Source organism: Dipodomys merriami, unplaced genomic scaffold (genome assembly GCF_024711535.1).
Source record: "Dipodomys merriami isolate MVZ:Mamm:240054 unplaced genomic scaffold, mDipMer1.0.p SCAF_1, whole genome shotgun sequence".
Lineage (NCBI taxonomy): Eukaryota > Metazoa > Chordata > Mammalia > Rodentia > Heteromyidae > Dipodomys > Dipodomys merriami.
In genome coordinates this window covers 38595791-38613623 of record NW_027202270.1, presented here as the reverse complement: position 1 = coordinate 38613623, position 17833 = coordinate 38595791, and the positions used below count along the sequence as shown (strand labels likewise).

At 42.9% G+C, this 17833-nt stretch overlaps 1 protein-coding gene across 1 annotated transcript in view; it reads right to left on the bottom strand.

Annotated features, from left to right (window-relative positions):
• LOC138825447 (titin) overlaps positions 1-17833 on the bottom strand; it is a 201988-nt gene that overhangs the window by 32590 nt on the left and 151565 nt on the right. Inside the window, exon 198 of the mRNA XM_070020028.1 lies at positions 727-17832. Coding sequence (XP_069876129.1) covers positions 727-17832 — 17106 coding nt within the window. The remainder of the gene's footprint in view (positions 1-726; position 17833) is intronic.

Sequence of the window (17833 nt, the reverse complement as noted above, 5' to 3'; positions counted from 1 at the left end):
ATCCTTTATATTGTCAAACAAAACTTTTAAATGAAGGCCATGCATTTACTTGGACTTAAGTCTTTTTATATGACCAGTTTAGTTGTTGAGCCAACGAAGACTCTCCCAAGCTATGGCATTACTTGACTTAGAATTCAAATCTGTCAAAATGACCAGATTAAATGGTAAAATCTGTCTCCAATTCATCATTTTTATAAAAAAAGAGGTACAGTTTTGTAATTATTCTCTCTTTTGTAAGAAAAATCACCATATACTTTCTTCATGCATGTACACTGCGTGTATGTGTATGTATGTGTGTATGTGTACATATACATGCAATTAGATTCAATTACATTTTAACCCAACATATTTTTGGGTGTGTTTTCAGCTATATAAATTTCTTAATTTTAATTTTTTTGTGCCAGTCCTAGGGCTTGAATTCAGGGCTTGGGTGCTCTCCCTCTACCACTTGAACCACAGCCTTATTTCTGGCTTTTTTGGTGGTAAATTGGAGATCGGAGTCTTATGAACTTTCTTCCCCTTGATTCTCATATCTTAGGCTCTTGAGTGGCAAGGATTACAGGCATGAGCCACCAGTACTCAGTTAAATTTCTTATAATTTAATCAAGAAAAACATATCTATTAGACATTTCAGTTTATGTTATAGTATGAATATTTGGAGTGTGATCAAGATGATAGACCGTGAGAAATTAGAATGGTTCACACCATTCTAGCAAAATAACATACCTGTTATTTTGACTCCTTCCTTGGTTTCAGCTGGTAGGCCAATACCAAATTCATTTTCTCCAGAGACTCTGAAGTAATAAATGGCTCCTTCTTGTAAGTTGGTAACTTTGTAGGAGAGGCGGTTACAGTTGTTGGTGACAGAGACCCATGCTTTCTTGCTGGCTTCACGTTTTTCAATGTGGTAATTCTTCACTTGTGCTCCACCATCATTTTCAGGAACATCCCAGGACAACACTGCAGTCTCTTTGGTTACTTCATGTACAGTAATATTGGCTGGAGGACCAGGAGAATCTAAAACTTTGACAACAAAGGTCAAAGAAGCAGCACTCAAAACATTCTGAATTGTTAATGTGTATTTCCCTGAGTCATTTCTGTTGGCATTTTCAATAGTAAGTGATGTACGAGAGTCTGTGGAATCAATGTATGCTCTAGTACGAAGGTCAGTGTCTGGCTTATTCCAGGAGACATTGGGCACTGGTCTTCCTCGGAAAGGTACAGTCATGGTAAATGAAGACCCAGCTTTGACAACCAAGGTCTTTCTCATTTCACTGTCAAGATCAAATACAGGTTCTTCTTCTCTTTCTTTTGCTATCTGAGGGTCAGAGCTATCACTGGGATCACTAGCACCAACCTTATTGACAGATCTTACTCTGAAGACGTATTCAGAGCCTGTTGTTAATCCACTTGCTGTATATTCTGTCCCTCGTAAGCTCTGAATGGCAGTTTTCCACTCAGTTTCATCAGACTTTTTGTATTCTACGGTATAGCCAGTTATTGGGGCTCCACCATCAAACAAGGGCTTAACCCAGCCAACAGTTATAGATGTCTTGCCTGAGTCTACAATTTTGGGTTTGGATGGAGGAGATGGCAAGAATACTGGATCTTCAGCTCGAACTAAGGGAGAGGTGTCACTTGGAAGACTTAGGCCAGCAGCATTTTCTGCATAAACCCGATACTCATATTCACAGCCTTCCCGAAGTCCTGTGGATTTCACTCTCAGATCATAGACTGGCTTTTTGTTTACGCGTACCCACCGCAGGCTGTTTTTCTCTCGCCTTTCAATTACGTATCCAGAGATGTCACTGCCTCCATCAGTCTCCGGTCTGGACCAGCAAAGTGTCATGGAATCTTTGGTTACAGATGTAATTTCCAGAGATGTGGGTGGACTTGGAACTGTGAATGGATCTTGTGCCTTCACAGCCACACTCTCTAGGGCCTCACCAACTCCATACTTGTTAACTCCAGTTACCCTAAAGATGTATTCATTGCCCTTAAGTAACTTCGTCACTTTACAGGATGTTGTCCTCAACTCTGCTTCACATATCGTCCATGCAAGGCGGCTTGTTTCTCGTTTTTCTACAATGTAATAATCAATATCTGCACCACCATCTTCTTGGGGACGTCCCCAGGACAGCGAGCATTTCTCAGCCGTGAGGCCACTTATTTCAAGTGGTCCTGCTGGTGGGCCAGGCTTATCCAGTACTTTGCAATTAACTGCCATAGAACGAGTGCCTGCAACATTCTTCAGTGTTAGCACATACTGTCCAGTGTCTCGTCTCACACAGTCTTTAACTGTTAACAAGGTATTATAGTCTGTTGAGATGATTTCTGTTCTTGCTCTTTCTTCAATTTCTACCCCATCCTTGGCCCAGGAAATGACTGGCAAAGGTCTCCCTGCAATATCTGCATTGATCTTGAGGATTTCTCCAGCTTTGACAACAATGACATCTCGGAACTTAACATCCATCATAATTCTTGGGGCTTCAACATCATCTTTAACTGTAATAGGTCCAGTGGACTCAGATGGCTCACTAACTGAGTCAGCAGCATTTCTTGCAAATACTCGGAACTCATAACGCTGATCTTCAGTAAGTTCAGTTACTTCAAAGTATGTCTCTTGCACATTAGTAAAATTGCACTTCAGCCACCGGCCATCTGGTAATTCTCGACGTTCAACAATGTACCCTGTGATCTTAGCTCCACCATCATAATGTGGTTTAGACCATTTAAGGGACACTGATTTTCTTGTGATATTTGTCACTTCAGGTTGTCCTGGAGGGTCACAAGGATCTCTTGCAGGGACTGGTTCACAAGCCTTACTGCATTTCCCAATGCCAGCAATGTTCTCAGCATATACACGATACTCGTACAGAAGTCCTTCATCGAGACCAGAGACTTTCATTTGAGTATCTGCAATGAGGACTTTATTTGCTTTTGACCAAAGAATGCTACTTCTTTCTTTATACTCAAGGTGATAGCCGATCACTTGACTTCCTCCGTCATTGACTGGCACTTGCCAGCTTACAATCATGGTAGATTTTGTGGCATGCACAACTTTAGGTGTACCAGGAGGGCCTGGAGGGCTGAATGGATACTCAGCAACAACAGCAGAAGATTCACTGTAGGAGCTCTTTCCATACCGGTTTTCTGCACAAACACGGAACTGATATTCACTTCCTGTTATCAAACGGACTATTTTAATGGATGTCCTTGCAACTGCTTGTGAAACTACCTGCCATGTCGTAGATGTGGTTTCTCTCTTTTCAACAACATAATTGCTAATTTGGCAGCCACCATCATATTCTGGAGGATTCCAAGAAATGGTTACATAGTCACAGCTAACCTCATCAATACGTATAGGTCCAGGAGGTCCTGGTCTGTCAAGGACAATTACAGTGATGGGAACTGTTATGGATCCAGCACTATTTGAAACACACAATTCGTAAGTTCCAACATCCTCCCTTGATGCTTCCTTAATAGACAGTGTTGTTACAGTCTTTGAAGAAGAAACGTTGACTCTAGTTGTTTCTCTAAGTATCTGACCATCTTTTTTCCAGCTTATAGTAGCTTGAGGTCTTCCTTTGAATGGCACATCAATCTTGAGTTGGTCGTTAGCCTTTACATTGAAAGTATGGTAAGGAAGTTCAACTGATGGCTTTATTTCAATGTCCCTTGCAATTACTGGCACACCAAGAGGTCTTGGATCACTTCTTCCTTTTTCATTAACTGCAGCTACCCTGAAGACATACTCTTCTCCTGCTGTTAGGCCGGACACAGTTGCTTCTAGAGTCTTAACTTGTGTGCACGTGCTCCATTTTTCGCTGCCTTTAGTCTGCATTTCAACTACATAACCAGTAATTTTGCTGCCACCATCGCTTTCTGGTTTTTCCCACTTAATTGTAGCTGTATTGCGGGTCACATCAACAAGAGTTACTCTTCCAGGGGGAAGTGGCGGTTCAGATACTTTAATGGGTTCAGTTGTTTCAGCTGGCAAACCAATACCATATTCATTGGAAGCCAAGACTCGGAAGTAGTAAGAACATCCTTCTTGTAGATTTTCAATTTTAAAAGTATTCTTAGTGCAATTGTTAGTAATAGTAGCATAAGCTTTTCTTGTAGTTTCTCGCTTTTCAACAATGTAATTGGTAATCTTAGCTCCTCCATCAATAAGTGGTGGTTCCCAGGCCAGTGTTACTGAGTCTTTCTTTACTTCTCTTACAGTCAGATTCACAGGGGCACTTGGTGAGTCAAGAACTCTGACATTAACAAAAGCTGTTTTGGAGCCACTGTTGTTTTCTAATGTTAGATTATACCGACCACTGTCAAATCTGGTAACATTGTCAATCACCAACATTGTGTAAGAGCTCGTTACCTCTATCTGAGCCCTCTCTGTGAGAATGCCCTCAGCCCTTTCCCATTTAACTTCAGGTTCTGGTCGACCTTTGATAGTGACAAACAGACGTAAAGTGGCACTTGCGCGCAGAATGACCACCTTTCTGAGATCAGCATCAAGTTCTATTTCGGGTGGTTCTGTTCTCTCTTGAGCAACAACTGAACCAGGTATAGTTGCAGGCTCTCCTACACCTTCAGAATTGAGGGCACAGATGCGGAAGTTATACTCAGTATTTTCTTTAAGTTTGGTCACTGTGAACTGCTTTCCTTGTAATCCTGATGGTGGAGTACAGGTTGTCCATTCATCAGCAGCGGCTTCTTTGACCTCAATAACATAGCCTTTGACAGGTGCACCACCATCATAAATTGGCTTGTTCCAGGCCAAGGAGACAGAAGATCTGGATGTGTCTGTCACTTTTGGATTGCTTGGTGGACCTGGTGGATATAAGGCATCACAGGCACGGTAGAAAACAGATGGCTCACTAGGTTCACCAACACCAGCAGCATTTTCTGCAGCAACTCTGAATTCATAGGAATGACCTTCTGTAAGGCCAGTTACCCTGAACCTGAGATCTGTTAGTGTTTTCTTGTTGCATTTGGTCCATCTAATGCCATCCTTATCTCGTTTTTCAAGAATGTATCCCTCAATTGCAGCACCTCCATCGTCTACTGGGCGTGCCCATGTAACAACCATGGAATCTTTGGTGATTGCTGAGACTTCAGGTGTTGAAGGAGGGCCTGGAAGCTTGTAAGGATTACAGGCGATCACAGGCTCAGATTCCAGGGGTTCTCCAATTCCGTATTTATTCACAGCCATGACACGGAAAATGTACTCATTACCAGGAAGAAGTTTAGTGACTTTGTAGTTGAGAGCCTGTACCTCAGTGGAAACCTGGGTCCAGGAGAGTCGGCTAGTTTCTCTCTTTTCAATGATGTAATGTGAAATATTAGCACCGCCATCTTGCAAAGGTGGGCTCCATGCCAGGTAACACTTTTCTGCAGTAACTCCAGAAACTTTCAGAGGCCCTTCAGGAGGTCCTGGCCTATCAAGCACCTTGACAGTGATTGGTATAGACTTTGTTCCACCAACATTGCTGAGTTTCAGAATATATTGCCCTCCATCAGTCCGTATACAATCTTTGACAACCAGTGTTGTTTTCTGAAGAGTAGATTTAATTTCCATTCTAGCAGTTGTTTCTTCTAGTTCTCTTCCATCTTTTGACCAAACAACATCAGGTATAGGTTTGCCACGGATATCAGCTTCAAGAACAAAAGTCTCTCCTGCATGAACAACAATGACATCTCTGTATTTTGGATCCAGTGAGGCATTTGGTGCATCAATTTCATCTCTTGCAGTAATGGCACCACTACTTTCAGATGGTTCACTAAAGTTACCAGCTGCATTTCTTGCAATCACTCTGAACTCATATCTTTGGTCTTCTACAAGTCCACTCACTGTAAATTCAGTTTCCAGTACATTGGTAAAGCTGGCTTTCATCCAGCGTCCATCAGGTAGATCTTTCTTTTCTACAATATAACCTGTTATTTTGCTACCTCCGTCATAGGCAGGTTTCTTCCATTTCAGAGTGATGTTGTTTCTTGTTATGACAATGGCTTCAGGACGACCAGGTGGGTCACATGGATCACGAGCAACAAAGCACTCTGACACTTTGCTAGGTTTGCCAATGCCAACAATGTTTTCAGCAGAAACTTTGAACTCATATTCGAGGCCTTCATCAAGCCCAGTTGTTTTGAATTTGGTGTCTTGAATAGGAGTCTTATTTAATTTAACCCATAAAATACTGTTCTTTTCCTTTTGTTCAAGATGGTAGCCAATAACTTTGCTGCCACCATCATTAACTGGTTCATGCCATTGAACAAGCATTTGATCTTTTGAGACTGATGTCACAAAAGGAGTTCCAGGTGGGCCAGGCTCTTTAAATGGATACTGTACAATTACTGGTTTAGAATCCAAGGAGGTACTCTTTCCATACCTGTTTTCAGCAAAAATTCTAAACTGATACTCAGTGCCTGTTTTCAGTTTGGTTACTTTAATTGTTGTTCTTGCAACTGTTGCTGATACTATGTGCCAAGTGGTGGTGGTTGTATCTCGTTTCTCTACAATGTAGTTGCTTATTTGGCAACCACCAGTATATGCTGGTGGTTCCCAAGATATGACCACGTAGTCTGCACTAACTTCATCAAACTTCACTGGTCCAACAGGAGGTCCAGGCTTTTCCAAAACAATAATGCTGAGATTTTCTGTTGTTGTACCTGCACTATTTGTTGCTGTTATAGTATATTTTCCAAAATCATCTTTGCTACTTTCTTTAATGTGCAAAATGGTTGAAGTAGCTGTTTCTTCAACGTTTACTCTTGTTGTCTGCTTAAGAGGTTCACCATCTTTGACCCAAGAAATTTTGGGTCTTGGTCGGCCTATAACTGGAATTTCTATTTTAAGGTCTTCTCCAGCTTGGACACTGTATGTGTTAAATGGTAATTTCAAACTAGGCTGAATAGTCAGGTCCTTGGCTATGACTGGAACACCAAGCACTCTTGGATCACTTTTTCCTTTTTCATTGTAAGCCTTGACACGGAACTGATATTCTTGTCCAGAGCTCAAACCAGTAACAACTGCATTACAGACTTTGGATTCGGCCACAACACTCCATTTTTCTGTTCCTTTGGGCTGCATTTCAACAACATACCCCAGGATTCTGCTACCACCATCATGTTCTGGTTTCTCCCACAGAAGTGATGCACTGGTTTGGGACACATCCGTCAGTGTTACCTTTCCTGGAGGGGAAGGAGGTTCTGCAGCTTTCACAGCATCTACAGTTTCCACAGGGACACCAACTCCAAATTCATTCTCTGCCATGACTCTAAAGTAATAGATGGCTCCTTCTGTAAGATTCTCAACTTTAAAGCTTGTTTTGCTGCATTTACTGCTCACATTAGCATATGCTTTTCTGGTTGATTCACGTTTGTCAATAACATAGTTCTTGACTTTTGCACCTCCATCAATGACAGGTGGTTCCCACACCAGAAGGACAGAATCTTTTCTCACTTCCTTGACTGCCAAATTCTGGGGTGGTCCTGGGGTATCAAGGACTTTCACAGTTACAAAAGCAGACTTAGATCCACTGCTGTTTTCTAGCTTGAGAATGTATTTCCCAGCATCATTTCTGTCACAATTATCTATCGATAGTTGGGTAAAGTTTACTCCCTTTTCAATCTGAACCTTATCTGTGAATTCACCTTCTTCTCGAGACCAAGTGATCTCAGGTGTAGGACGACCTTTGAATGGAATATGAATTCTAACAGACCCACCAGCTCTAACTATGATTCCTTTCCTTAACTCAGAGTCAAGGTCAAGCTCAGGCGCTTCCAGTTTGTCTTCTGGTTTTACGGTACCAGGAACTGATGCAGCCTCACCTAAACCAACTTTGTTGAGGGCACAGACTCGTATTTTATATTCTTGGTGTTCAGTGAGTTTTGAGATTTCAAATCGAGTGACCCTCAGGCCTGTCTGTGGAGTAACTATTTGCCATTCTTCTTCATCTGCTTTACAGATTTCTACCATGTATCCCAGGATATCACTGCCACCATCATAGATGGGTTTACCCCAGGCAACTGTAATTGAATTTTTAGTGGTGTCTACAGTATGTGCATTTGTGGGTGGGCCAGGTTTGAAGACAGGATCACAAGCCTTATAATAAAGTGTAGCTGGACTGGGTTCTCCAACTCCAGCAGCATTTTCAGCAGAGACTCGGAATTCATACTCATGGTCTTCTGTTAATCCTGTTACTCTCAGACGCAAGTCTGTAATGCGGCGTTTGTTACATTTTATCCACCGGATGCCACTTCTATCTCTTTTCTCTACAATATAACCAATAATTTCGCTTCCACCATCACTATCTGGACGGTTCCAACAGACAGTCATGGAGTCCTTGGCAATGTTGGTTACTTCCAAGCTTTTTGGTGGTCCAGGAAGCACAAATGGATTTTTCATTAGTACTGGTGCCGATTCCAAGGGCTCTCCAACACCATATTTGTTGACAGCCATTATTCGGAAAATATATTCATTCCCTTCTAAGAGTTTGGTAACTTTCAGAGAATTGGTGACCACTTCTGAAGCCACAACAGTCCAGGCAAGTCGACTGGTTTCTCGCTTTTCAACAACATAGTGAGAAATGTCACTGCCACCATCTTGAAGTGGTGGAGACCATGTGAGAGTACATTTCTCAGAAGTGACTCCCGTAACCTGAACTGGCCCTTCTGGAGGTCCTGGTCTATCAAGCACTTTCACATTGACTGGGAATGACTTAGAACCAGCAACATTGGAAGCTCTTAAAATATACTGTCCACCATCAATTCTGATGGCATCCTTTACAATTAGCAAAGCCTTGAAATCTGTGTTCTTTATTTCACATCTAGCAGACTCTTCAATTTCCTTATCTCCTCTTAGCCATTCAATGGTAGGTAGGGGCTTTCCATGGACATCAGCCTCAAGCCTGAATGTTTCTCCAGCATTTACCACTATTGTGTCTCTGAATTTTGGATCCATTGAAATTCTTGGGAGTTCTACCTCATCCTTGGCAGTTATTGGTCCAGTACTGTCAGAGGGTTTACTTATTGCACCAGCTGCATTTTTGGCAAGGACTCTGAATTCATATCTTTGATCTTCAGTAAGACCTGACACAGTAAATTGAGTTTCAATGACATTTGTGAAGCTGGCTTTCATCCAGCGACCCTCAGGTAAGTCACGTTTCTCTACGATGTAGCCTGTAATCATACTTCCACCATCATATACAGGTTTGGTCCATTGTAGGGTGATTTCATTTCTTTTAACTATTATTGCTTCTGGGGTTCCTGGTGGGTCGCAAGGATCTCGGGCTACATAGCATTCAGAATTTTTGCTTGCTTTACCCACACCAACAATATTTTCAGCATAAACTCTGAATTCATATTCAATGCCTTCTTCAAGATTCAGTGCTTTAAATTGGGTGTCGTGAATAATGGTTTTGTTAACTTTTGTCCACAAAATGCTATTTCTTTCCTTTCTCTCAAGGTGGTAACCTATGACGGGGCTCCCACCATTATTGATTGGTTCATGCCACTGTATGACCATCGAGTCTTTGGAAATGGCTGTGACAAATGGTGTTCCTGGAGGGCCTGGCTCTTTGTAGGGATATTGAGCTATGATTGGCTCAGACTCCAAAGCGAAGCTTTGCCCATATCTGTTTTCAGCAAATATTCTGAATTGGTATTCTGTACCAGTTTTCAGTTTGGTTACTTTGAGTGTAGTTCTAGCAACAGTAGCAGAAACAACATCCCATACTGTGGTGGTCGTATCTCTTTTCTGAACAATGTAGTTGGTAATCTGGCAGCCCCCAGTATATAATGGAGGATTCCAGGATAATGTAATACTCTCAGCACTGACCTCATCAAATTTAACAGGCCCTTTTGGAGGATCAGGTTTATCTAGAGTTATAATTTCAATAGATGCTGTTTTCTGACCAACAACATTGGCAACTGTGATCCCATAATGTCCACCATCATCCTTATGTGTTTCTTTAATGCTGAGTGTAGTGAGGTCAAGTGAATCAGTAACATTGATTCTTGTGGTCTGCTTCAGGGGAAGATCATCTTTTGTCCAGGTAATTGTTGGCTTAGGTCGTCCAGAAACTGGTACTTCTATTTTCAAATCCTGGCCGACCTGTATGCTGTAACTGCTGAATGCAGGCCGTACATCGGGCTCAATGACCAGATCTTTGGCAATGATGGGAACTGCAAGAGACCTGGGATCACTTCTCCCCTTTTCATTTACAGCAACAACTCTGAAAAGATATTCTTCTCCCTGAGTTAGGTTGGTAATTACGGCTTCAAGGGACTTTACTCGAGCACACTCTGACCACTTCTCAGTGTTTTTAGCTTGCATTTCCACAATATACTGAATGATTTTACTTCCACCATCATGTTCAGGTTTTGTCCAACTGAGAGAGACACTGTTTCTGGTGACATCATCCACAGTTATTTTTCCTGGAGGCTGTGGGACTTCTGCAACCTTAATTGGATCTGCAGTGCGGGCAGGAAGGCCAATACCATACTCATTCTCGGCTGTGACTCTAAAGTAATAACTGCAGCCTTCTTGGAGCTGATCAATTTTCCAAGAATTTTTATGGCAATTTGTAACAACGGCAGCATACGATTTTCTTGTGGCTTCACGTTTCTCAACGATGTAGTTTTTGATTTTGGATCCTCCATCCAACAAAGGAGGTTCCCATGTGATTGATACTGAGTCTTTGGTGATTTCAGTGACTTTCAGGTTCACAGGTGGACTTGGTGTGTCCAAGACTCTCACAGTAACAAAGGCAGACTTTTGTCCACTGCTGTTTTCTAATGTGAGAGTATATTTTCCACTATCATATCGATTGACATTGTCAAGGACAAGAGAAGTGAAGCTGCTGGTAACATCAATTATAGCTGCATCCCGGATATCACCATCCACCTTTCCCCACTTCACTTCTGGTGTAGGACGACCTTTTATAGGCACAAATAACCGTAAGGAGCCACCTGCCCTTATATTTATAACTTTCCTTAGTTCTAGGTCAAGATCTAAGTCTGGTGCTTCCAATTTTTCTTCAACAATTATTGGTCCAGGGATGTCTGCATGTTCGCCAACTCCAGCTTTATTAATGGCACAGATACGGAAGTTGTATTCATGCTTTTCCAATAACTTCTCTATTTCTATGTTGGTTTTATTGATTCCAGTTGGTGGAGTGCACATTGTCCATTCGCCGACACTCACGTCGCATTTTTCAACAATGTACCCTTGGATTTCACAGCCACCATCATATATTGGTTTGCTCCAAGAAAGGAAAACTGAAGATCTGGTGATATCCATGACTTTGGGGTTGTTTGGAGGTCCTGGTTTATAAATAGGATCACAAGCTTTTTGGTAAGCAGAAGGAGGGCTTGGTTCACTAAGACCAGCAGCGTTCTCAGCTGAGACACGGAATTCATAATCATGATTTTCGATGAGTCCAGTTACTCTTAAGCGCAGTTCTCCAATCAGACGCTTGTGGCATCTTGTCCATCGAATGCCCTCTTTATCCCGCTTTTCAAGAACATATCCAAGAATTTCACTGCCACCATCTGATGCTGGCCTCTCCCAGACAACAATCATTGAATCTTTGGTCACTGTTGTGACTTCTGGAGCTCTTGGTGCATCTGGCACTACAAATGGATTCTTGGCAATTAATGGCTCAGATTCAAGAGGTTCACCAACTCCATATTTGTTTACAGCCATTATACGGAAAATATACTCATTGCCTTCCAGAAGCTTAGTAACTTTGCAGCTGAGAGTTTGCACATTAGCATCAACCACAGTCCAAACAAGTCGGCTGGTTTCCCGCCTTTCCACGATATAATTTATGATGTCACTCCCACCATCTTGAAGTGGAGGTTTCCAAGCCACTGTGCATTTTTCTGCTGTGACTCCTGATATAACAATGGGTCCTTCAGGTGGCCCTGGTCTATCAAGAACTTTGACAGCCACAGTAACTGATCTCTCTCCTGCAACATTTTTGGCTTTCAGAATGTAATTGCCACTATCAACACGTATTGCATCCTTTACGCTGAGACTGGTGGCAAAGTCAGAGCTCTTAATTTCTAACCTTGCTGTGCTTGACAGATCCTGATCACCTTTTATCCACTGAGTGGTTGGTATTGGTTTGCCATGTATGTCCGCTTCAATCTTGAATGACTCACCAGCATGAACCACAATCGTGTCTTTGTACTTAGGGTCCATACTTATTCTTGGTGGATCTACCTCATCTCTTGCTGTTATTGCCCCTGTGCTTTCTGAAGGCTCACTAAACACTCCTGCAGCATTTCGAGCTATGACCCGGAATTCATATCTATGATCTTCAATTAGGCCAGTTACTTCAAATTGGGTGTCAATGATATTTGTAAAACTGGCTTTCATCCAGCGGCCATCGGGTAGTTCTTTCTTCTCAACAACATAACCAGTGATCTTGCTTCCACCATCATAGGTAGGTTTTTTCCACTGAAGAGTCACTGAATTCCTTGTGACAATGATTGCCTCTGGTCGTCCTGGTGGATCGCATGGGTCACGAGCTACGTAGCATTCTGATGGTTTGCTTGGCTTGCCAACGCCTACAATGTTCTCTGCAGAGACCCTAAACTCATATTCAATGCCTTCTTCCAGGCCAGTTGTCTTAAACTTGGTTTGAGGAATAGGTGTTTTGTTTAACTTGACCCAGAGGATGCTATTTCTTTCCTTGCGTTCTAGATGATAGCCAATAACTTTGCTTCCTCCATCACTGACTGGCTCATGCCATTGCACCTCCATGCTGTCCTTGGAAGAGTGTGTGACAAAGGGTGTGCCAGGTGGACCAGGAACTTTGAATGGGTACTGGGCAATAATAGGCTCTGAGGTGAGATAGGTACTCTTCCCATATCGGTTTTCAGCAGCAATCCTAAACTGATATTCACACCCAGTCTTTAATCGGCAGGCCTTTATCGTTGTTCTTGCAACTGTAGCTGACACAATTTGCCAGGTAGTTGTAGATGTGTCTCGTTTCTCAACAATGTAATTATTGATAGAACTTCCACCATCATACTTCGGTGGTTGCCAAGAAAGAGTGATACTGTCAGCTGTCACTTCATCCACTTTAACTGGTCCAGTGGGAGGACCTGGTTTGTCAAGAACAATAACATTGAGTGTTTCAGTGGCTTCACCAGCTGAGTTAGTCAGTTTAACTACATAATGCCCAACATCTTCTCGGCAGGCTTCCTTTATTGTCAGTAGTGAATTATTTTCTGTGCTCTCTGCATTCACTCTAGTTGTCTGCCTCAGGGGTACATCATCTTTTTGCCAGTGTACAGCTGGGGAAGGGCGTCCAATGAATGGCACATCAATCTTAAGGTCTTCACCAGCAAGTACAGTGAACGTAGTGAAGAGAAGCTTGAAGGCTGGTGGAATGACGAGATCTTTGGCAATCACTGGAACACTCAGTTGTCTAGGATCACTAATACCCTTTTCATTCTGTGCTGAAACACGGAAGGAGTATTCTTCACCCTGAATCAATCCTGTTATAGTGGCTTCCGTGACTTTGACGGTGGCACACGTGGCCCATTTGTCACTACCTTTGCTCTGCATTTCTACTATGTAGCCTAGAATTCGGCTGCCTCCATCATGCTCTGGCTTCTCCCAAGAGAGAGACACGCTGTTTCTTGTGACATCCACCAGAGTTATTTTTCCTGGAGGAAGAGGTCGTTCTGAGGCTTTCACAGACTCTGCAGTTTCAGCAGGCAGGCCAATGCCATATTCGTTTTCAGCGAGAACCCTGAAATAATAACTGCAGCCTTCTTGAAGCTGCTCTACCTTCCAGGAAGTCTTGTGGCAGTTGGTTGCAACAGTTGAATATGCTTTTCTTGTTGATTCCCGCTTTTCAACAATATAGTTCTTTATTTTTGAGCCTCCGTCAAGAAGAGGTGGTTCCCATGTCAATGTGACAGATGTCTTTGTGACCTCCTTTATCTTCAGGTCTTGTGGAGGGCCTGGTGTATCCAGCACTCTAACATTGACAAATGCAGACTTACTACCTGAGCTATTTTCTACAGTTAGTATGTACTTGCCACTGTCAAATCTGTTGACATTTCCAACAATAAGCAGGGTGTAAGAGCTTGTGGATTCAATGCTAGCTTTATCCAAAGATTCTCCATGTTCCCGAGCCCACTTCACCTCAGGTGCAGGTCTTCCTTTGATTGGAACAAAAAGTCTCAGGGTGCAACAGGCTCTTATAGTGACGACTTTGCGCAAGTCTGCATCCAGTTCAATCTCCGGAGGAAGCATTCTTTCTTCAGCCTTTGGAGTCCCAGGAACAAGGGCAGGTTCCCCAAGTCCCTCAGAATTCATGGCATAGATGCGTATTTTATATTCCTGGTTCTCTATGAGACCAGTGATAGTATAGGAAGTTGCCTTAAGCCCAGCTGGTGGGGTGACTATCTGCCATTCATCTTCTTCTGGCAGGGCAATCTCAACCATATACCCAGTGATTTCTGAACCACCATCATAGATAGGTTTGTTCCATGCAATTGAAATGGACGATCTACTTGTATCCAGAACACGCGGGTTACCTGGTGGGCCAGGTTTAAACACCGTGTCACAAGCTTTATAAAACGGACTGGTTGAACTTGGTGCACTAACCCCGGCAGCATTTTCAGCCATGATCCGGAACTCATATTCATGTCCTTCTGTCAGTCCAGACACTTTATATCTTAAGTCAGTTAGAGTCTTTTTGTTGCATTTTACCCAGCGCTGGCCAGCTTTATCACGCCGTTCCACTATGTAGTTTGTGATTTCACTTCCACCATCAGAGTCAGGGTGTCCCCAGCAGACAACCATGGAATCTTTAGTAATAGTGGTGACTTCAGGGTTTTTGGGTGGATCAGGGGGTCCATAAGGATCTACTGCAAGCACAGGCTCTGATTCTAGTGGTTCCCCAACTCCATATTTATTTACAGCCATGACCCGGAATATGTATTCGTTGCCTTTCAAAAGTTTAGTGACCTTTAGTTTTGTTACCTGGACTTCAGAGGCTACATTTGTCCATGCTAGCCTGCTAGTTTCACGTTTCTGTACTATATAATGATCAATTTTTGCGCCTCCATCATCCAGTGGAGGCAACCATGACAAGACACACTTTTCTGCGGTTACATCAGACACAGCTAATGGTCCTTCAGGCGGCCCTGGTCTGTCAAGAACTTTGACATTGAAAATGTGTTTGGCAAAACCACCAGGATTGGTTGCTGTAAGGATATAGCCACCACTATCTTTTCTTGATGAATCCTTATTTATCAGATTGGTGGAGAAATCTGCAATTTTTATTTCTAATTTTCCTGTGCCTTCGAGATCCTTTCCATCTTTAGTCCATTCCATTGTTGGAGGTGGGCGACCTGAAACATCAGCTTCCAGCTTGAATGTTTCCCCTGCTTTTAATATAATTGTGTCCTTAAATTTAACATCTACCATTATTCTTGGTGCTTCCAGGTCGTCCCTGCATGTGATGGCATCTGATGGCTCAGATGGTGGACTAATAGCACCAGCAGCATTTTTGGCAATCACACGGAATTCATAGGCAGCATCTTCAGTTAGGCCACTGACTGTAAATTCATTCTCCAAAATGTTGCTGAAGTTAGCCTTCAACCACCGTCCATTAGGAAGATCTCTCTTTTCAACTACATAACTGGTAATTTTAAAGCCTCCAGTATATTCAGGCTTAGCCCATTTAAGTGCGACTGTGTGTCTGGTGATATTGAGAGGTACTGGTTTCCCCGGTGGGTCAATGGGATCCAAAGCAAACACTGGTTCCGATGGTTTGCTTGGCTTGCTTTTGCCTGCCATGTTTTCTGCAATTACTCGGAATTCATAAGCAATACCATCTGTAAGTCCAGTTGATTTGAAAATGTTGCCTGGTACTAGTGCCTTGCTCACAGTCTGCCAGAGAATACCATTTCGTTCTTTTCTTTCCACGTGATATCCTAAAATGGGGCTTCCACCATCAGAAAGTGGCTCATTCCAGCTAATTGTCATTGAGTCCTTGGAAACTGCAGTTACCTGAGGGGTACCAGGAGGCCCAGGAACCTTAAATGGATAGTTGGCAACTACGGATGCTGATGTGATGCCTGGTCCAACTCCATATCTATTTTGAGCTTTTACACGGAATTGATACTCCACTCCAGTAGTAAGACGAGTAGCTTTATAGGTAGTGCGAATCACCGTGGTTGCTAACTCCACCCATGTAGTACTATCAGTCTGACGCATTTCTACTACATAGTTGCTTATTGGTACACCTCCATCATTCTCAGGTGGGTCCCAAGAGAAGGTCACAAAGTCAGAAGAAATTTCATCAAATTTGATTGGTCCAGTTGGTGGCCCTGGGATATCATGGACTTGAATGGTAATGACATCACCGACCTCTCCTACAGTGTTTCTGGCAGTTAGTGGATAGGGACCACTATCACTTCTGACACACTCATTGATATTTAAGATTGTGGAAGTTGCTGTGTTTTCAAAGTTCACTCTCTGTGTCTGTTTAAGAATCTGGTCTCCTTTCTTCCAGGTAACTGTGGGTTTTGGTCGACCCAGCACTGGAATTTCAACCTTGATATTGTCACCAGCTCTGGCAATGACCAGTTTCTGATAGATGCCGCGGAGATCCAACTCTGGAAGCATTGTCTGCTCCTTGACAGTGACAGGCCTGCTTTCTCGAGGGGCACTTCTCCCTGCACTGTTCACTGCCATCACTTGGAAGGTGTATTCCTCCCCTTCCGTTAGATTCTTCACAACACATTCTAAACCTTTCACAGTTGTGATATGGGTCCACTGGTCAGAGCCTTTTCTTTGGGCTTCAATAACATAGCCAGTGATCTTACTGCCACCATCATGTCTGGGTTTGGGCCATGCTAGACTAACTGTGTTCTTAGTTATGTCCATAATATTAAGGCTGTCTGGGGGTGATGGTGCTTCAGAGGCTTTTACAGGTTCTGTGGTTTCTGTTGGCTCACCAATTCCATATTCATTCTCTGCCATCACTCTGAAGAAGTATTCACATCCTTCAGACAACCCAGTAACTTTGTATGTACACTTATGACACTTAGTGCTGACTGTGGAATAAGATTTCCTTGTTGCTTCACGTTTCTCCACGATGTAGTTTGTAATTCTCGATCCACCGTCTATTAGAGGGAGGTCCCAGTGCAAGGTGACACTGTCCTTTGTGATATCTGTAGGCCTCAGGTTAAGGACGGGGCCTGGTGTGTCCAAGACTCTGACGTTAACAAAGCCACTTTTCTTGCCAGCAGGGTTCTCAATGGTCATCACAAATTTACCAGTGTCATATCTGTTACATTCTGGAATAATCAGAAGGGTAAATGACTCTGTATTCTCGATGTTGGCTCGGTGTTTCAGGTTGATGTCGTCTTTGGTCCATGTTACTTCAGGAGCCGGACGACCTTTAATTGGCACAAAAATTCGAATACTGAGTCCTGCTCTAACCACAAGTGTTCTCCGCAGCTCAGCATCTAGTTCAAAATCAGGAGCCATTTCCCGATCTACAATTTCAACATTTGGAATTACTGCTGGCTCCCCAACGCCTGCATCATTGACGGCACTAATTCTAAAGTTGTATTTTTCTTTAGTTTGAAGATCAGGGACAACAAATTGGGTGATTCTGAGGGCGGTTCCTGTTGTATCTTTTACCCAGGCATCATCGCCTACTTTTTGATGCTCTACCACATAGCCAGTGATTTCAAGTCCACCATCATAGTGAGGCTTGCCCCATGCTAACGAAGCAGATTTCTTGGTGGTATCGGTGACATGTGCATTTGAAGGTGGGCCTGGAGGATC